This window comes from Cebus imitator, unplaced genomic scaffold (assembly GCF_001604975.1).
Source record: "Cebus imitator isolate Cc_AM_T3 unplaced genomic scaffold, Cebus_imitator-1.0 Scaffold510, whole genome shotgun sequence".
Lineage (NCBI taxonomy): Eukaryota > Metazoa > Chordata > Mammalia > Primates > Cebidae > Cebus > Cebus imitator.
In genome coordinates, this window is record NW_016107825.1 from 139,712 (window position 1) to 161,371 (window position 21,660).

Here is a 21,660-nt window from a genome sequence, read left to right on the forward strand (position 1 = left end):
TAAGTAAATTAGTATAATATGTTCCATAAAAGTAATTTCCTCCAAAAGCAATTTTAATTTGCTAAGACAAAAAAAAAGAACAAAACCTTTTCTTACTGCCACAACCACCATCTTAAAAAAAAAATACTAAAAATGCAAATAACAGCCTATTTCCAGGTGTTACTTAAATAGTTATCTGTGTTAAGCATTCTTCTCTAAGAAAAAGCACTGGCAAACAAACAAAATCAAAGCCGAAACACAGAATTCTTGCATGAGTTTTAAATTTATTTTTGTTCTGGAAATTTTATGTTTACTTAAAACCTTGTATGTAATAGAAACATAATCCATCGAGCCTTTGGATAAACAACATTTTCAGAGTTTACTCATAATGTATTCTTCAAATTATCCCACACAAAACTGCTTAGAAAGAATGTGTTAAACTATATTGATGATTTAAAAACAAGCACAACAACATAAAGAATCTTTCTCTATTTCAGGAGAAATGATTACTGTGAAGTTATCATTTTAAAATCTTTGATGTCAATTCTGGGTGAACCAGGATGGTCGCTTTCTGTCTCGTTCAATGATCCTCTTGCCCTGATCTTGTTCAGATGGCTTCTCTCCCGAGTACAGCACCACAGTCTCCATGGTGGGAGCCTTAAAAGGGCCCCCTTCTTGTTTCCCTATCTGTCGTCTGATTTCTGCAGTCTCCTTGCGCACCTTCTCATAGCAGTAGCCACAAAGGACATGTTTCAGTTTCAGGTGACCACATTCAGGACAAACGTCTATATTGTTCTTTAAAACAACAAACAAAAACATAGTTTAACAAGAGGCAATATAATGAACAAATAATCATTGACAGGAGCAATGCTTGTATTTTAACTTTCTTAGAATGTTCAGGCTACATGGTCATCATACACAGTCTAGTTCCACCTCACTTTAACAGGAAGACTGAAGACAAGCAACACTGAGTTTGAATTAGTGAAAAACTAGAACTAGAATTCAGTCAACTTGAATCTAGTACATTTTTACTTAAACATAGCAGCTGTAGTTATATAAAAACAAGCAAACAAAAAACTCATTTCCTCTAACTCCAAATACTAAATATCAAATAAGGAATTCACCAACATAATGAAATGATCCATACAATCAGCATCTTAAATAAGACACCAAAGAAAACTGACTTCCCTTTATCTTTCAATCTATCTTGGGGAAAACAAGATGATAAGAACGTTACAAGTTGACTTTCTTGGCTTCCCCTTTTTATCAGAGTGTAATTCAAATTCCTTTTTATCAGAGTGTAATTCAAATTCCTTTTTATCAGAGTGTAATTCAAATTCCTGTATAGAATACAGGTTTGGCATATGGTACAATTTTTCTTTTTAAAAATGAACACTGAATATTCCTTAATGTAAAATTCTTTTATATGTTACATTTTAAGGGTATTTTGATGAGTTTTTATATATATCTATCTAACTTTAACTATAAAATAATTATAACCTCTAAAAGACTTACCAACTGCAGGTTTGAAAGGAAATACAAAGAAAAATAGTAAACAGGAACATTAAAGAATCTTTAAACACTTGACAAGATTAATATACTAACATTTGTGAGGCAGATAACGAAAGAATTCATTTTCTGAAAGGAAGAAAGAGGCTTGCCACTTTTACTCACTTAACCATATTCTCATTTCACTCCACTCTATTGGAAACTGGATTGCATGTACAACGGAAGGTATGAAGGCACCCACAGTCAGGTGGTCTTCTTTTCATGATCAAAGTACCCAACATAATACACTGCATCTTATTATATAGCATACACTATGTTACATAGTACACACTGTGTTACAGAAAATCACTCAAGGAAGAAAACAAATGCACAGTATAAGAACTATTCCCTCAGAATAAATGCAATCAGGGAAGTCATGTAATAGATCAGTGCAAGATCTCATTCCTAAAATCCTACGTCCTCCTGAGCAAATTTATGAATTATTGTAAGTCTTAAGTAATAAAGTGTTTTTCAGTTCTACATTTAAGTTCAACCCAAACATGGTACTCTGTAATACTTTTTGGCTTCAGTTCTAACGTTTTGCCTAACAGACTGTGGAAGCTTATGAAAGTCAGTTTTCTGTTCTTGAGTTTCATCTTGAGTTTCAACAGTGCCAACAGGTAGCACTGTTAAAGCCATCCATTAACAGATCAGAGATAATTCACACTGTCATTTTTCTTTTTACTAGATCAATGAAGCCAGTACATCCATGTTGTCAGAGAGGAGAATCTGGAATTGTCTGAGGACAGGAGAACACAAAGAAAAATTTCAAAAGAACATGAGCTCAAAAACCTACTGCTTAATAGCTGTGTGACCACAGGCAAATTCTCTTTGCCTCAGTTTCTTCATCCTAAAAATGAAGCATTCATATTTGCTTTGGAGGGCTATTGTGAAGACACAGAGATATAATAAACTTAAGGCACTGAGATACATCACAGACACTTAATAGATGATACCTATTTTATTACTTATCTTCGGGTTTTCCTTCACAGTTTTTTTTTTGGAAACGATTAAAAAATAATTATGTAAGTGTTTGTAAAACCCAAGAGTCAATATACCTACTGCTTCTAGCTTTAATTCTAGGCTCTGCATAGTTAGGATGTTTACTCATCTGTAGTTCAAAACTCACACAGCTCAAGACTGACACAGTTCACAATTCAAGTCACACAGGCACTTCACAGCCTCATTCCTTGTCCAGTCTCCAAACTCACACCTTCCTTGACTATGTTTCTAACATTTAAGCTAGGAAACAGCAGGCATACATAATGAAGATATTGCATTTCATTTAGGCCAGAGGAAGGCAGACACATATGACCTGAGAATAATTTATTCCTAGGCTTTAGGAATCTACCATGAGCTTATTCAATGGAGGGCTTGAGGAAAAGCATACCCACAAAAATTAATGCGTTACCTTAACTTTAATAAGCTTCTTAGGGTTTCTTCTCCTACATCGGTTAACTTCAATGGTGCGTCTGCTTTTGGGAGCTGCCATCCAAAAGATACTATCTAAAAGGCCAGAATTCTCTTTACTTCCACTGGTGTCATTTGCTGGCTCTGTAAATATGTCTGGGCCCTGTACTGCTAATGCTGGTCCTAGGAAATAAAATGTAAGAGATATAGAATTGGTTTCTAGCTTCTAAATTTCCATTTACGGATATCATTTTCCTTAACAATCAATGGTCAAACACACACACACACACAAAGATGACATATGAAATTTAGAATGTGAAACTCAATAATGGGAAACCTTAGCTATTAAAAATACACTAAAGCTTATACAATACAATTTTAAAGAACACAGCATTTTTTCTTAGTGGATCCTGCTGAAATGAGATCAGTGAAATTCCATCAAGTTTCTTACCTCTAAAATACAGGGTTCTGATAGGCACCTAACTTGAACAAAACAAGCAAAGAATCACTCAACTCTCCACAATCTATTAATACTTGGTAGGCAGTAAATTCCTGATTAATTTACAAGTAAATCTAGATAGATTTCCTGAATATACTTCTGACCAGCACTGAGGTAACTGTTGATTGGCCCTTATATTTAAACTGAGTCAGGCCCTTTATCATACAATCCCTTAAGTGACTTAGTTCCTCATAATATTTAATCTTGATTCCTGTCTGCTCTCTAAAATAAGAGCCAGTTCTTCATTTCTCTGTATGGCCTTATTTATGGGACTATCAAAGTTTCTTTTTCTGAATTGCTTATAAAATCAAGAGATTCCTTTACCCTTTCTTTGCTATTCCTTAAACGTGCCATACTTCTTTTGATCTTAAGAACTCTTAAAAATACACAAAGCTCTCTACCACTTAACAATTGGCATTTCTTTTCAATGTCCAAAAGTATTGCCAAGCATAGCCTGGTGGTTAACAACACAGGCTCAGGGCTGTCTGTGAACTCGGGACCATTGTGAGCCTACTGCTTCAGCGGGAAAGTGTAGACACCTAAATAGGTCCCTGAACTCCTTTACAGCATTTCCTAGAAAGGGCTTATAATTGTAAATACGTATCCTTTGCAGCTAACTCGAAAGCGTTTCTCTCAAGGCCCTGAGAGCCATTCCTTTGAAATCTAATCATTAGGAAGGGCCTCTGTCTCCTAGTCTCTGCAGGAGGACAGAATCCTACCTTCGAGAACTGCGAGCTAGCAGACACAACCGGCTAATCACATTTGCACTGACTTCACTGTACTGCTTTGACTCTACTGAGCCCCCACACTCCCGCCTCGCACATTCTCCCTGCCCAAGTCACCTCTGCACAAACCGGGATGGAGCTCAGCTTTTTACCTGCAGTAGTTACTGAATAAAATCTGTTTTCAGCGCTTTAATTACTGGCTGGCTATGATTTATCTTTGACACAAACTTGGATTACATTCTGTGTGCGAACAGATCAAGCAGAGGATTTTTTTCTTTTTTTGGCGGTGGAGGGAGGGCAAAAACAGCCGTTGTGTTCTCGCTAATATGTGAATGTCAGGAACAACGTCCCCGACACACGGCCGCGGATCAGAACCCGGGCTGAGGGCGAAGAGTGTGAGTTGCGTCTGATACTGGCTGCCCGGGGTCGCGTCATTAGGCCCTTCTCCCACGGAGCCCTTCTTTACTTACCCCAAGGAGGACTAGGAAAGCCCGGCCAGCCCTGCGGAAGCTTCCGCAGTAGTCGCTCCCAGTGGTTTCGAAGCAAACCCCGGGCCGCAGGCCACGGCGGAACCACCACCAACAGCAAGGCCAGCGCCATTTTCCCCGCCGGAAGACCGCCCCTCTCTCCCGCGGGCCCCGGGATTCCCGTTCCGCCCCTGCTTTCAGCCTGCGCACAGGCACAGAATCGGGCAAGCCTCCCCTCCTAGAACTACAACACCCAGCATGCTCTTGGAGCAGCTCTGACTCTCCTCCAATCACAGAGAGAAAAGGAAAGGCGAGGGGCGGGGAAATGAAAGAAAATCGGCCACAGTGCGCATGTGTGCGGGTGTGCTTTGGCTCTTCGGGTAAAGATGGCGGAGCGCGGGTACAGCTTTTCGCTGACTACATTCAGGTATGGAAGGGGCCCTCGAGGTCCTTAGCGTAGCCGAGGTTGCAGGAGCTCCGTCGACTTGGTTTTTCCTACCCTGACGTCGGAATTGGTGCTTCTGGAGGGTCCAGTAGGGAATGGAGGTGGAAAAGCCGCTTTGCAAAGTCACTTGCCAGGCTGGCCCAGGATTCCGGGAGCTTCCATGGTCGGAGGCTGCTGGAGGGTCTGGGGGATGCGGTTCTGCGGGGTTAATTTGGGGCTGCGGGACGGTGAGGCACATTTCCAAGGATTTGCTTTCACTTTGGAGACTAGAAAAGAAGGCAGTTTTAGATTAATCATCTCTGGGTGGCCCGTTCGGTACCCAGGATTTTTTTCCTGTCCCAAGTAGACCTGATGCGGTGGTTTCTGAAACTCGGAATCTTGGTCAAATATGCGGGGTCCCCTTTTCTTGGAAAACTGTCAGCTTTACAGTTAAGTCGGAGTCTTGGCCTCCATTTGGCACTAGTGTCTTTTAAAACCTCGCGCTTTCGGTTTCTGCGATGTACCAATTAGAAACGTAAGGACTAAAAACCGAAAGCGCTTGTCTGTCACTTTTTTGTGAACGCCTAACAATGAGGCAACAGTTTACGTTTGGGTCTTTTTTTGAGGGGGGGAATGTGGGGCGGGATGTTTACGTTGAACAAGATCGTAGACTTTTCTGTTGTAGAACAGGGGATTAGAATAAGTTTACTTTCCAAAATATAGTTGAAGCGAACCATGGCTCCCAGTGTGAGAAAACCATCACCGAAGACTTTTAAAAGTTGACTGGGGAAATTTCCTGATTTAACCATTTTTCTGAGGACCAGTAATGCCCAGTTTACTTCAAATGTACGCCTGACAACTGAAGGCAGGAGGGATCTAACTTGTTGAGTACTTTCTGTGTAGGTGCAACTTAACCTTAACCTATTCCATCTCTTTCCACTGCTATAATGAATATTATCTCAGCTTCTTACAGATAAACCAACCAGCTTTCACAAAGTAAATAACTTGTCCATGGTCATCGATGAGTAGCTGAGTTGACATTCAAACTGGGTTTTTTTTTTTTTTCTGATAACGAAACTAATTCACTTTCCATTTCATGTCTTAAATTCCAAAAGTGCTTTTTTGTTAGCAGTTTTCGGTAAGGAGTGAGTGCATGTAATACGTTTTTTTGTAACCTTTGAACAAGATTAATTATGCAATAAAAGGTCTCATATGACAATAGTGTGTGCAGGGTGTAGTCACTTCATATTTGTGAAGGAAACAAATGTGCTCCCTTTTTTAGAGACAGACTTGGCAGCCTCGGCTCTTGGGCTCAAGGGATCATCCTGCCTCAGTATTTTTTTTTTTCTTTTCTTTTTTTCTTTTTTTTAAACACGGGGTCTTGCTGTGTTGCATAGCCTGCAAACGTGGTCTTTTATCTCGAAGAAAGTGTAATTCTAGTGGAGCGGAAACATAAAACAACCATATACTTTCAGGGACTGAGTCTTTTTTTTTTTTTTTATAAGAGATTTCTTTATTAAAATAAACTTTTGGCCAGACCGGGTGACTCACATCCGTAATCCCAGCTACTTGGGAGGCTGAGGCAGGAGGATTACGTTAGCCCAGGAGTTCAAGACTAGCCTGGGTAACACAGGAAGACCCTATCTCTGAAAAAATTTTAAAATTAGCCAGGCGTATGCCTGTAATCCAAGCTGTTTGGGTGACTGAGGGCAAGAGGAGCGAGCCCAAGAATTTAGGATGCAATGAGCTGTGATTCTGCCACTGCACTACAGCCTGGGTCACAAAGCAGTACCCCATATCGAAAAAAATTTTTTTTGAAAACGAAACTTAAGTTTTTAACATAGTGGATTCAACCGTTTTAGATAAAAAGAAAATATTTGTTTCTAGCCTGTTGTAATCAGAATTGAACTAAAGATGGAAGGGACTAGAGACCATACAGGATGAAACAGTTCTTGTGGACTGCGTTTGGTTGGGGCATTGACAATAAATGAGTAAACAAATTGGTGCCTGCTAATAAATTCTCTTACTAAGGAATTTTATTTTTAAAAGGGTGGAGGAAAGAATATGACTTTAGGTTGAGTAGTCAGGAAAGCTTGTTCTTGGGGGTGATTTTTGAGACTGGAAGGTTAAAAATAGCCAGCTATTTGGAAGATTTAGGAATAAGGAGAGTTGTAGACAGAGGGAAAGCATGTATAAAAGCCCTGAAATGGGAAAGGAGCTTGAGCTCTTAAAGGCACTGAAATGAGGCAAATGTGCTATAGTGAGCAAGGAGGTAATGTGGGAGATGCCTAAATGTACGAGGCTTTGTAGGCCAGAGAAGGAGATTTTATTTTAAGTGAACAAAGAAGTTATTACAGACTCTTTAAGTGGAGGTGACATGGTACAAAGCTGACTTTGGCTGAGGGTGGAAGTAAGGTTGAGAAGGAGGAAAACCACTTAGAAGGCTATTTCAGTTACTCCATGTAGGGATGCTGATGCTATGGAATGGGATAGTGGCATTATGGAACATAAAATGGTTGATTGCTCACCCAGCTCACAGGTTTGTGACCTTTCACGCAGAAAGATGCAGTGGTAAAGATAGGTATGTACAGGTACATACCACTGCATCGAGAAAAGGTAACTATTAAGTTTACATGAGACTTTAAATGTTACCCACGGGTATATGAACTGGTATTGAACAGTAATTGAAGGCTGGATGGACCCAAAAAGTCATGATATGATTATTGAAATAATGACTATTGAAGAAAAAAAAGTTCAGCCTAATTTTTAAATTTAAATGTCTGTTGATGTTATTTTGCTCAAATTAACTAATTAGATCAAGAGTCTTAGAGCTGTCACCCATAGGTCTGTTTCTCTAATTGGTCTAGATGTGTCTCTATCAGCCAAATGATTGTGGATTTTTTTTTTTTTTTCAGTTTGCTTATCATTAGCATGATTGTGGATTGTTGATACTAGGTTATGTGCTGGAATCCTGACTGAACAGAGCTAACTGTATTGAGGAAGACAAATATTATAAAAATAATAAAGAGGCTGAAGCAGGAGGACTGTTTGAGGCCAGGAATTTGAGGCCAGCCTGGGCAACATAATGAGACCCTGTTTCTAAAAAAAATAATAATAATTCACATATGATGAATCTTAGGCAAAGAGGAAGTACAGGACATCACAGGCTTCAGTGAATAGGTATTCAGCTTACTGTGAGGGGTCAGGGCAGTTTCCCTGAGGACATGATTGAAGGATTGTCAGAGGAGTTCACAGTACAATAGAGAAATGCATTTCAGACAGAGGGATTAGCTTGTCAATGAGGTTTTTGAAGTCTGAGAGTAGTCTATGTGTTTGGAGCAAGGAGAGATGGAATTGAGTTTTGAGTGACAAAGGGAATATCTGTAATTATATAAAAAGAAAACATGGCCTTCTGAAATTTGTCTTTTCAATAATAGACAGGAGATAAGGATCTAGCTGTGTCACTTTGAACAAATTAGTTTCACTCAGACTTTTTGTTTATTTATGAAATTAGGTTGGTTTATGATGATTCTAATTAAACAACTAGGTAACTAGGTTGAAATAAAATATAACTCTACACACTTGATCTTAGCCAAAAGGCCGAGAAGCGATAACTCTAAAAGGCCAGTTTGAGACTAGTGTTTAGCTACCAAACCCATGGAACCAGATCTGTTAAGTATGACGATCTTGTGGCTCCTAGAAATAGTTGTATATTATATAGAAAATACTTCATTGTGAGTGATATCTAGGTCTTATGTCTTAGGCCATGTCTGCTTTTTTAAACCACCCCCCTCGCACATAAAATATATGCTGCTGTTTGGTTTTTAACAGACACATACATGTTCTTAATAACATTACTATTCAGTATGTGCTTGTTACTGATTTTGTGCCAGACAGTTTTACGGGAATGATTTCACTTCATCACAACAATGCTTTGAAATAGGTACATTCGTCTCTGCTTATCCTCAGGGAATTGATTCCAGGAGTCCTGTAGGGGGTGGTGATTTCAGGACCCCCACAAATACCAAGTCAAGGTGTACTCAAGTCCTGTAGTCAGTGCTGTGGAATCCACTGATAGGGAAAGCCAGTGTAGTTACCGTGTCCCCATTTTATAGGCGAGAAAACTGATACAGACAACTTAAGTGGTGAAAAGAGGCGTCAGTAATGCCACCGCTCCATGTGGCTGACAAAAAACAACCAAAGAGAAAGTAGTGCTTCAGTAGTAGTGTGTTCCAGTTGCCTTGTAAACTTGGTTTCTTTTTTTGGGATGAAGTTTCGCTCTTGTTGCCCAGGCTGGAATGCAATGGCATGGATCCTGGCTCACTGCAACCTCCACCTCCCAGGTTCAAGCAATTCTCCTTCCTCAGCCTCCCAAGTAGCTGGGATTACAGACATGTACCACCACACCTGGCTAATTTTTGTATTTTTAGTAGAGATAGGGCTTCACCATGTTAGGTTGGTCTTGAACTCCTGACCTCTGGTGATTCACCTGCCTTGGCCTTCCAAAGTGCTGGGATTACAGGTGTGAGTCACTGTGCCCAGCCGTAAACTTGGTTTCTGTGCCACCTCATGATAGACGTCAAAGGGCAGCTGTTCCCTGGGGTTGGATTAATAGGATTTGACCTGTATACCTGTCCCGTCTCAGAGATGTTCCTGCAATAAATATTCGATGATATGTAAACTTAACAGATACCTGTGTTTCTTTTAAGCCCATCTGGTAAACTTGTCCAGATTGAATATGCTTTGGCTGCTGTAGCTGGAGGAGCCCCGTCAGTGGGAATTAAAGGTAATTAAATGCTTCATTCATTTCAGATGCCTGTTAGTAGTTATCCTAATTATTTTGGAATTAATTAGTAATTAATTTATACAGAGCTGTGACACTGTAATTTTTAACAATTTTTTGTTAATTTACAGTGTTTTGTAATTTAAATAGTAATAAGCCTAAGGTCATTCAAATTTTTTTTCAAAGTAAATAATAACATCTTTATCTGTTGTGATATCCACAGTAGTCTTTACCACTCAGAAAACGGAGTCTTTTTTTTGTTTTCCCACTGATTATATCACTAGTGGCTGGCAGTTTTTAGCCTTATAATTTAGGAAAGATGTTTTAAGTGTTTCACCTTAAAAGTCTGTATCATTTATTGTAAATTTCATGTTATAAGAATAGTGGGAAAAGGAGGCAGAAATCCATTGTTTTAAAATGTATAAACTCTCAGGGGTATCCTCAGAGTGCTTTGTGAAAGGTTATGTAATGCCTTTAGCTGTAGGGTTTTTTTGTGTGTATAGTAGTAAATGACCAGTGAGGGAAAAACTGACTTATCCTTAGCTAATTTGGTAATAGGAATCTGGAAGAAAAGGTTTTATAAATAAGAGAAAATAAAGAAGTTTGAGTTTAGTGCATTCATAATTAGAAAGCTATTAAAACAGTCGTATAAATGATTAAACATTTAGGTCTCTCTCTCTTTTTTTAAGCTGCAAATGGTGTGGTATTAGCAACTGAGAAAAAACAGAAATCCATTCTGTATGATGAGCGAAGTGTACACAAAGTAGAACCAATTACCAAGCACATAGGTTTGGTGTACAGTGGCATGGGCCCAGATTACAGGTACTTTATACTTTTTATAGTGTTTCTCGCCATCTCATGAATTGATTGTAATCTGTATTTTCAGGAGAAAAATCAATGTTGATTTTCCAATTCTAATTTTTTTGTGTGCTTTGTTTAGGAATAGCAGCCTCATTGAGAGCTGAATTTAGTTTGCCTGTGTGGGTTACCTTAAAGAGAATAACTCATGTGAAAGCGGAGGTAGATAGAGTACATAACTCCTCTTTTCTCTGTTTAGTGGACTTTTCCTTCTGACATATTCCTCTTTTACTACCCAGGAATTGGGCATAAGGGTTTTAGTTTTCTTCAGTGCAGTTTAAAAATGACAAAAAGCAATACATTTTATAGTAAACTATATTTTTGAAAGTATGAGGCAACAAGAGAAACCATCACCATCAGTAGAACCTTATCTTTTTTCCCTGTTCTTCACAAAGGGACAGAATTCTCAAACACCACTGCAAGTGGTTGAGGATGGCAGCCAACCAGGATCCAGATGCTCATATAATCACCCCCTTTATATTTCACAGGAAGAGAGAATAATCTTGTTACCCAGGATACCAGCAAGTTGAAAGAGATTGATAGCTTTCTGTGTCTGTCATTTAAATAAAAGGAGTATTACTTTATTGCTAATGATTTTGTGGAGCAAGATAGGTAGAGCCAGAATTTCACTTTAATGAATCATAAAATGCAACAAGATCACTGGAATGTGATCAGACAGTGAATCTTGTCACCACTATATAGGATGGATACTACAGTGTGCTGCCACTGATACGATAAACTGAGGGGTGGGACATGACTGTCTCACAGAGGGATAATGTGCATATTTCAGATCAGTAGCATACAGGCAGGTAAAGATAAATCCTGTTTGTTTTGCTAATATATTTGATTGTTGTGTAATATTTTCTTAATCTCTTTTGACAAATTTTACTTTTGAAAAAAATTTTAAGAGACAGGGTCTTCCTGTGTTGCCCAGGCTGGTCTCAAACTTCTGGTCTCAAGTGATCTTCGTGCCTCAGCCTTGTAAAGTGTTGGGAATACAGGCATGAGCCACTGCACCCAGCTGAATTTTACATTTTTAGTTACAAGTAGTTTCTTATTTCTCAATCTCTGAAGGGTACTCTTTGAAGTGCAGGCAGAGAGATTAAAACAGTCTGCAGAAAGTAGTGACCTGAAACGAGAAAAATATGCCCAGAATTGTGTGCCTGTATGTTCTTGTGTGTGTATGTGTGTGGGGGATGGGGTGAGATATAAAAAGACAAGTGGTTGCCCTTGGATAAGCGTGACAGTCTTGAAGAAGCCATGAAGCAAGATAAAGTTCTCATTTTGTACATTAAATCTGTTACTTTTAAGCTGACTGGTACTCTGATGTTCTGTATTTTCTGTATCAGCTGGAATCCAGTGTTAGAGTAAGACTAGCTTTGAGCCCTTAGCCACCATTAAAGAGATACATGTTAAACTTGTGCTGCAGGTACATGCCTGTAAAAGGAGAATGAGTCTTTAGGTAGTAGAGCATCTTCCCTGTAATTAAATCTTATTTTTTCCTTGTTAGAGTGCTTGTGCACAGAGCTCGAAAACTAGCTCAACAGTATTATCTTGTGTACCAAGAACCCATTCCCACAGCTCAGCTGGTACAGAGAGTAGCTTCTGTGATGCAAGAATATACTCAGTCAGGGTAAGTTGCGTTTTTTTACTTGAAATGTGCCATGAATTATCGGGGGAAGTCATTTTATTTTATTATTTCTTTTCCTTTTATTTATTTATTTATTTTTCTTTACCAGGCAGCACTGAAGAAATAAAATATTTACTTAAGGAAAAAATGTATTTTCTTGTTGCTCGTATAATAGCAGAAAGCAACTTCTAGATATTAAAAGTTGTTTTGCCAGTGATTAAAACACTTTATGGGCAGACAATCTTGCTACTTTTAATTTTTTTTTTCTTTGAGTCAGAGTCTCACTCTCACTCACACTGGAGTGCAATGGCGTGATCCCGGCTCACTGCAACCTCTGCCTCCTGGGCTCATGTGATTCTCATGCCTCAGCCTCCCAAGTAGCTGGCACTGCAAGCATGCATCACCATGCCCAGCTAGTTTTGTTTTGTATTTTTTTGGTAGAGAGGTGGTTTCATCATGTTGGCCAGGCTGGTTTCAAACTCCTGACCTGAAGTGCTCTGCCTGTCTTGGCCTTCCAAAGTGTTGAGACTGCACCTGGCTGCTACTTTCAAATTTATCTTTCTAACCAGAAATGATTGTAAGCATATAATGAAAGCAGCTTTTTGACATATTCATATTCCTTTCAATTCCAGTTTCTTAAGTTTGGGTGTGGATGAGATAGCATACAGGTAGTTGTTGATATGTAAACCTAGTAGAAAAGCTACATTAATTGAAAGTTATCATTTTGTTAGGACACTAACCCCAGTGTCTTAGGTGATACTCTGTTCAACCCAAAATTTTTTTTATTTCGCTACTGTTCCCTCACTACTGTAAAGAGAATTAGTTTTGAATGGATTCATTCAGAAAGGTGTTAAATACTTTTTCAGATACTTACAAGTCTAATTCAGTTTGCCTGATAATTTACTGTATTTGAGAGTACTGATAAGTTCTTGAGGATGACTTTAACACCATGAAAATGCCAAGTAATTTTCATTTTCCTGTCTGCAGTGGTGTTCGTCCATTTGGAGTTTCTTTACTTATTTGTGGTTGGAATGAAGGACGACCATATTTGTTTCAGTCAGATCCATCTGTAAGTATCATTAGGTATATTTGAGGAATTTGTTAAAAGTGCTCTTTGAATATCTAACAGAAATAGAAACCATAAAAACTTTACAATTTAGCAGTATTTTCTTCTTTTTCACTTGGGCTTTAGAAAGTATGAAGTCGTGCATTTTTGTGTATATATTTAAAATTTTGGTAATTTGGTCTTCTGACAAGGAAGCTGTGTGAGTTCTACCCTCTTTTCTTCTGCCATGTTCATTAACTTCATACATGTGGGTGATTTGTTGAAATAGTTGTTATCAAATGTGTTTAAACCTGTTACTTTGGGAAATACTGCAATTGAAGATACGGATCTGGAGAACAGTGTTGTACTATTTGCCATCAGTTGAATCTTGGGGCTGACTTGAGTGACTCCTCCAGCAAAAACATTGATCTATCTTGAATCCAGTGTTTTGCAAAAATGATTGTGTAATTGGTACCTTGGGTGAGTTGTCTGCTGTAATGCAGAAGATTGGTATCTGAGTAGAAGGTGTTTGTAAAGGATAGTACTACTCCACATCTGTCCTATTTGCTATGAGAACCTTAAGACAAAATTCAAGATTAAGAAATGATCTTTCATGTTTTATGACTTATTAGATAATATAGTTCACTCAATGCAAACCTTATGATCTACTCTTATAACCTGAGATGGCAAAAGAGAAATATTTTGGTTGTTACTTAAATTAGAAAAATAAGTATTTTGGAAACTTCGATAGTGTTGTTACTCCATCTCTGAGCTTCCAAAGCTAAATGACAAGCCCTCTTACCTTCCTTTTCAGAAGGTAGCAGAAGCCACCATTTCTGGAATCCCGATTTCATCTTTTGTCCTATTTTCCCCTGTTGTATCTAAAAAAACAATTTATCATTTAAAACATATTGGATTATGTTTCTTTTGGTATTTTTTCTAAGTGCATATGTATATTTTTCAACAGACGAGGCCATGACACGTGATATATTGCCACTTGTATTTCACCCTCATATTACAAAATATCAGCTTTGAATATTTTTAGACACTCTTTTTAAATTATTCACTAATGATCAAGAGTTGATTGCCATTTTTCAGATTTATATGATAGATTTTTAAATCCCTTCAGTCTATTAAGCTAAAATATTACTCTCATTTGCTTTAACTTCAGTTTCTTTGAACTGGCTTTTTTACATAGTTTTTGTACACTGAATTGCATCATCACCAACTCATCAGTTTGATGAGTTTTGATATATGTAAATGCCTGAAGAAACCATCACTACAATCAGGATATCAGAAATTTCCAGAACCAGCTGGGCACAGTGGCTCATGCCTGTAATCTCAGCACTTTGGGAGGCTGAGGTGGGTGGATTGCCTGAGATCAGGAGTTTGAGGCCAGCCGAGCCAACATAGTGAAACCCCATCTCTACTGAAAATACAAAAAATTAGCTGGGCATGGTGGCAGGTGCCTGTAATCGCAGCTACTAGGAAGGCTGAGGCAGGAGAATAGCTTGAACCTGGGAGGCAGAGGTTGCAGTGAGCCGGGATTGCGCCATTGCACTCCAGCCTGGGGAATAAGAGCAAAGCTCCGTCTGGGGGTGGGGGGGGAAAGAAAGGAAAAAAAAAAAAGAAATTTTAGAACTTCCAAAAGTTTCTTCATGCCTCTTTGGTTTCCATCCTTCTAGCCTTCTTAAAAAATAACCTATTCTGTGGTGTTTTTCATTCTAACAATATTCTGTTACCTTCAAAGTTAGAACAATTAATAAAGCTAAAAGTTAAATGGCAGGGCAATATAATTACATTAGTGTTTTAAAATATGGCTCTTTACTCTTTCCTTCCTGATTAGGGAGCATACTTTGCCTGGAAAGCTACAGCAATGGGAAAGAACTATGTAAATGGGAAGACTTTCCTTGAGAAAAGGTAGGCTTACTCACCCTAACTACATTCATTAGAAAACTCACTTGATGGTTTTTGGTGATCTTTAATTAATTTCATAGGACAAAAGACATTTGCTGTATTACTCTGTATATGAATCTAGTTGCAGATAAACAAAAAACTTCGATCCCTCCTAGGTTCCTAGCCTTCAGTATATTAAGTAGTAATTAATATTCATTTCCTAAGGAGTTCTCTTTCTACATTCTATGGTTTCCTAAAATTTTTTTTTTTTTTTTTACTTCACTTTTCCTGCCATTTCAGGAGGGAAAAAAAAGAACATTGAATCTGGAATAAAAAATTTGGGGTGAAAAATTTTTTAATGATTTAATGATAACAGTTTACATTATGACAGTAAAAAAGAATTGTGAAAGCAAATGCCTGGAGTTGAAGGTATATTAAATATTTGATGTATGTGCTTGATAAAAAGTGAAACACTATGTAATAATCTGCTGTCAGTGCCCAAGCACAAACTGCTGTCACTTATTTCCAGCTATATTCTAGTCTTAGTGTTGTAATAGTCCTTCAAACCTCTCCAAGCTTTTGAAGAGGAAACTGTTTTATTTCTTGATATGTAATAGTTGCGCATATCTTTGCAGTACATGTGATATTTTGATACCTGTATAGAGTGACTTTTCTTTGTGTTGGGAACATTGCAAATCTTCTAGCTATTCTGAAATACACAGTAAATTGTTAACGATCATTTCTTGACTGCACTATTGGACACCAGAACTTATTCCTTTTATCTGATTGTATTTTTATAACCCTTAACCAACTTTCATCATTTCTTCTTCCTCCTGCCTTCCCAGCCTCCAGTAACCTCTGTGCTACTCTCTGCCTCCATGAGATCCACCCTAGCCCCCACATATGAGTGAGAACATGCATTATTCATCTTTCTGTGTCTGGCTTATTTTACTTAACATAATGACCTCCAGCTCCACCCTGTTGCTGCAGATGACAGGATTTTTTTATGGCTGAATAATAATAAAAAATTTTGTAACTCCGTTTAACAGATGAACCTTCACAGTACATTTTTCATATAATGCTAAGGTTATTAAAAATCTTAGGCCTGGTTTTAAATGGTAAATCTTAGGCTCTTAAAGCACTTTTTCTTTTACATATTAACGAGTCTTCTAAAGGTTACACATTGTTATTACATTTTATGTTTTGTTTTGTTTTTGTTTTAGAGGCATTATATTTAGACAACTAAAAACAATTAGATGTTCAAAAGCAGTGTACAATGAAAATTAAACCAGTTACTTTATCATATATTCCTTCTTTACAACAAAAGCAAAAAACAGCAATAACAACAAAGACATTCTGCTTTAAGGGAAAAATCAGACGAATACGCAAAATATATTTTTCTTCTCCGCAATGACATAAATAGCTGCAAGAACTCTAATTGCGGTAAGAGAAGCCAGATGTTGTCTTGCACATATTCATTAAAAAGATAACAGGCCATTGTACTACAGGAGGATAGCTCAGCCTCCCTCATCTGATGCTCTTGAGATTTCACTTACAGGTAATACCAACTTAGTTATTCCAGCACTGGAGCTAATTCATATTCCCCATTATTTACTGCTGCTTTTGCCTTAAGCAGAGAGTAACTCTGGAAGGCTGATGCTTTCCTCTGCTTGTTCGTTCTAGTCCATAGGTTGTATACTATCTGTGGCACATGCTTGATGCTCAGGCCTTAACTTGAGGAGTTGAAGAGTAGATAGAATCTGAATTCTCCAAAGCAGTTTCTTCCAGCTCCTCTTCTTGTCTCTGGAAAACCAATCCTAGGCTTCGCCAGCTCACCACTATCTTCTTCAGGAAGTACACATTTCCAAAGGCCATATGTTTCTCCTACCACAGTTTGCCAGTCTCATCGTTTGGAAACACTGGCATAGAGTTCTCCCATCAGGGCTAAATCTCACATAGTGAATAGGACAGGAGTGTCCTTTGTTGGATTCTAATTCTTCTCCACTGTTACCATCGTACTTACAGGTTTAAAATCTTCACCACCTGCAATAAGAAATGTTTTTCTCAGAATGAAGAGACAGAGAGTTAATGGTTTCAGGAGCTTGAAAGGATTTAATTGGTTCCAAATTTATTGCACTATCAAAAACAATGGGTCAGCCATAAGTTATTACCAAAATCTTTCTCAGGAATAGATTCTATACTACTGGGAGGCATATTAAAATTTAGAGATTTTACTTCTGTCATAATAGTGTGATCCCAAAGTCAAACTGTTGTCATCAGAAGAAAGAATCCATTTATCCTCACTGTACCATAGGGCCTTTTGTATACCAGAGCTGTGGTCACTAATTTCCTCAGGTTCTGCTTCAGGTTTGTTCAAATCATATGTGTAACAGTTTACCCTGTCCCCTGGTTGACAAATAATTACTATGCTACATGAAATCCATAGTCTTGACAATGTGTTTATGAGCCAGGGTCATCAGTTCATCTCCTGGGACAGCATCCCACACTTTGGCTATGAAATCTGTAGCTGCAGTGGCTGCTTTTGTGGCATCCTTATTCAGTGTTGCACCCCAAACAGCATCTTTATGACCCAAAAATGTTCCAGTCCAGTCACCTGTATCTCCCTGGCATAGCATAGGTTTACCATCTTTGCGAGCACTGATTAAGAAGTACTGGTAAGGCTGGCCAGGCGCAGTGGCTCATGCCTACAATATCAGAACTTTGGGAGGCCAAGGTGGGTGGATCATGAGGTTAGAAGTTCAAGATCAGCCTAGCCAACGAGATGAAATCCCGTCTCTCCTAAAAATGCAGAAATTAGCTGGGCGTGGTGTTACGTGCATGTAATCCCAGATATTTGGGAGGCTGAAGGAGGAGAATCACTTGAACTCAGGAGGCAGAGGTTGCAGAGCCAAGATTGCGCCACTACACCCCAGCCTGAGAGACAGAGCAAGACTCTGCCTCAGAAAAAAAAAAAAAAAAAGCCTATAAGGCATGATGCCACTGAAGGCCAAGTCAGCCACAGGCCATGGGTGGCCAGAACAGGTGAGCAGCATCAGTCTTGTTGCTATGGCCATAGCAAACCCAGTGATTGGGCTGTTGGGCTGAGGCTCATCCTTCTTTCCTCTGTGACTTGGGCTCCTCCAGGCCTTATCCTGACTCTGCGACTCAGCCAGGAAACGAGGAAAGGTGGCTAGGGACAGGCCAGGGAATCTGCAAAGGGCAAGCAAAAGTTGACGAGGAATGACTGAAGAACTGGCCCAGCCACTATTTGCACTGTCCACACTGGTATCACCAGGAAGCGACACATTATGTTTTAGCTTATAAGAAAAAGATGAGATTTTAGCAAAGGTTTGATTTTTCTGTGTTTTAAAAATTATACCGCTACCGCATCCTGATTATGTTAAAATATTTATACTTAAGTTTCCTAAAATAAACTCATTTTAGGGCCATACTCTTCATGATGTTGAGAATTGAGCACCAACTATTGTCAGTTTTTTATCTGGGACAGCAATCTCAAGGAGGTGACTACAAGTAAATGTGTAATTTAGTATTTTTAAGATTTTTAGAGTTTTAAAAACTTAATGTTGTTGCTGTTGTTGTATTTAAAGAATCATACAGAATATAAACAATGTTATAACTTTTTAAATTCTTCAGATACAATGAAGATCTGGAACTTGAAGATGCCATTCATACAGCCATCTTAACCCTAAAGGTTAGCTCAATAGTTAGTTAACAACTGGATTTATAATGCTTTTATAATTAACCACTTAGAAAATTGACCCTTTTTCCTCCCTCCTCAATAGGAAAGCTTTGAAGGGCAAATGACAGAGGATAACATAGAAGTTGGAATCTGCAATGAAGCTGGATTTAGGAGGCTTACTCCAACTGAAGTTAAGGATTACTTGGCTGCCATAGCGTAACAGTGAAGTGACTGAAAAATCGAGAATTTCAGATAATCTGTCTACTTAAACATGTTTAAAGTATGTTTTGTTTTGCAGACTTTTTGCATACTTATTTCTACTTGGTTTAAATCGACTGTTTTTAAAATGACTTATAAATCCTAATAAACTGCTAAACTCACCTCCCAGCCTTTTAGGAGTTGCTAAAATTTTAACAGTTATTTCCTGCTTTTTTATCATAATTGATTTCTGAAGACCACATTGCAAAGCAGAATGATGAAATCACTTTTTTTAGTTGTCAGCCAGTTTGGGTTAAGTCAAATCTTAACTGCCCTCTTCACTACCAGATGTTGCTTGTGTTTCCATAAAGCAAAATGCTGATTTTGGTAAAAACATCACTGTTTCTAGAGCTGGAAGGATCTGCCGACTTTCACGGATTCATGGGACAAGAAAAGCGTAGGTGCTTTTAGGTACCTATCATTAGGTAATGATCAGTGAAATCCTAGGGTGCTCTATGAGATTGTATTGGGGCTATGAAGAGTGGTAAGCCAAGTAGGTCTCCATGGGAGATATATTATGTAAGTAAATAAACTGGTTTGCTGGTTCCTGTCAGTGTCTCCATCACAAGTAGCTAAATGTTTTAAAGGAACCCCTTAGATTTTGTTAGACTTTTTAACAAGGATGAGCATAAGTGTTTGAAATAAAACGTTAATACTCAAGTGTCAAAACTGTGGCTTAAGGCTCTTGTTAATTCATTAATCTCAGTATCATCAGTACCTTCACTATAATGAAAGTTATAATTATCTGAACTCTCATGTGAAGGCAGTGCTTAGTTTTTTGTTTTTTTAAGGTATCTTAGGATAAAAAATCATTAATCTGGTTTATAGAAAATAAGGAGAGTTTATAAGCACAATCATTCTTACCAGCGTGAAAGTATAGTGGGCAATTCCGTGATTTAAATGTAGCTCAAAAGATTCTAAGATTTAGTTTAGGGGAAAAGAACCTTACTTTGGAGATTTTTGTCAGGATCACCAGTTCTGTTACCTACTGTCACTGTAATACCCATATCTTGTTTTGGGTGACAAAAGCATTATAGGAAATGAAAGATGGTAACTCTGGCTTCCTGTTTCAAGAGGTTTATCTTGGCCTCATCTAATAATCTTTTGTAGGCTCTTGATATATTTTGACTTTAGCACACTAGAAAGGACCTAGTAGCAAAAAGGAATGACCTCTGAAGTCAAGTCTCAACTCTCCTACTTACTGGCTGAGTGACGGTGGAGGCAATCTCAGGGTTGGTTTGGTTTTTTTGAGACAGCCTTGCCGTGTCACCCAGATGGGAGTGCAGTGGTGTGATCTTGGCTCACTTCAGCCTCATCCACCCCGGCTTAGGTGATCCATCCTTTTACTTCAGCCCCCCGAGTAGCTGGGACTACAGGTTTGTACCACTGCGTCTGGCTAATATTTGTATTTTTAGTAGACATGGGGTTTCACCATGTTGCCCAGACTGGTCTCCACCTCCTAGGCTCAAGCTATTTACATGCCTCTGCCTCTGAAAGTACTGGGATTACAGGCATGAACCTCTGTGTACAACCTTATCTCAGGGTTTTCTAAGGACTGAATTTGATAACGCAAATTAAGGCCTGGCATGGTTAATAGTTAAGTACTTGTTTAGCTGCCATTAAATTTGTATAGTCGTTCTGTAATGTCCAGTATCAAAAGACCAAAGGAATGTCAAAATTCTACAAAGAAGGGAAAATTAAAGGCATGTAATATTTAAGATTTAAGGAAAACTCATGTAGGTTTTTATTGTGTGCCAGCAGAATTAGTCCTAAAGAATAAAGGGAGGAAAAATCAGCTGAATCAGATTTGATCCAGGCTCTGTTTTCTGCCTCTTGCCCTCAATAAATGCAATGCCCAGTTCCAGTTGAAGCTGCCTACAACACTTCTCCCTCTGTTCTGTTTATTTTTTCCATGGACCTTAAAATTAAGTTGTTCCTTTTTGTTCTAGTTCTTGGGAAAGAGTTCTTTGATGTAGCAACCCACTGCATCCCTAAACATTCCAAAACTCTTGAACGATTTCCAGCCTGTAGATTTTGGCTTAAGTGTCATAATGTTCCTAATGTTCATAGCCTCTCCCTTCTTTTGGTTCATTTTGTATCTTTTCATTTTTGTGGTTTTCACCCTTAAAACATTTAACTCCATTTGTTCTACTTCTTCCCAGTTCCTTACTGAACCATGAATTTAAATTTGCAAAGCAATTGTTAGCAATGAAACATGGAGATGTTTAAAATTCACATACACGGGGACAGGAGGCAGTTGAAAGGGGGAATAAAGAAGACTAATACAGAGCTTTATAATTATTGAGTGCTGATACACTCAAGCATCCCTGTGGGGGAGGAAAAAAAGCAACCCAACCTTGGTAATTACCTTGCACAGCCTCTCAGGCATCAAGTAGGTGATAAGGGAACATTGAAGGTTTTTTTTTTTTTTTTTTTTT

At 38.4% G+C, this 21,660-nt stretch overlaps 2 protein-coding genes and 1 pseudogene across 2 annotated transcripts; 1 reads left to right on the forward strand and 2 right to left on the reverse strand.

Annotated features, from left to right (window-relative positions):
- Positions 1–243: 243 nt before the first annotated feature.
- Positions 244–4,973, reverse strand: MRPL32 (mitochondrial ribosomal protein L32). Its single transcript, XM_017513997.2, has 3 exons — positions 4,632–4,973; positions 2,939–3,120; positions 244–774 (listed from the first exon to the last, which is right to left on the reverse strand). The coding sequence occupies exons 1-3, from the start codon at positions 4,759–4,761 to the stop codon at positions 520–522; spliced, it is 567 nt and encodes a 188-aa protein (XP_017369486.1). The 5' UTR covers positions 4,762–4,973; the 3' UTR covers positions 244–519.
- On the forward strand, positions 4,950–19,891 carry PSMA2 (proteasome 20S subunit alpha 2). Its single transcript, XM_017513995.2, has 8 exons — positions 4,950–5,055; positions 9,762–9,838; positions 10,525–10,657; positions 12,204–12,326; positions 13,311–13,392; positions 15,215–15,288; positions 18,919–18,976; positions 19,068–19,891. The coding sequence occupies exons 1-8, from the start codon at positions 5,015–5,017 to the stop codon at positions 19,182–19,184; spliced, it is 705 nt and encodes a 234-aa protein (XP_017369484.1). The 5' UTR covers positions 4,950–5,014; the 3' UTR covers positions 19,185–19,891.
- On the reverse strand, positions 16,456–18,654 carry LOC108292867 (annotated as a pseudogene).
- Positions 19,892–21,660: the final 1,769 nt, after the last annotated feature.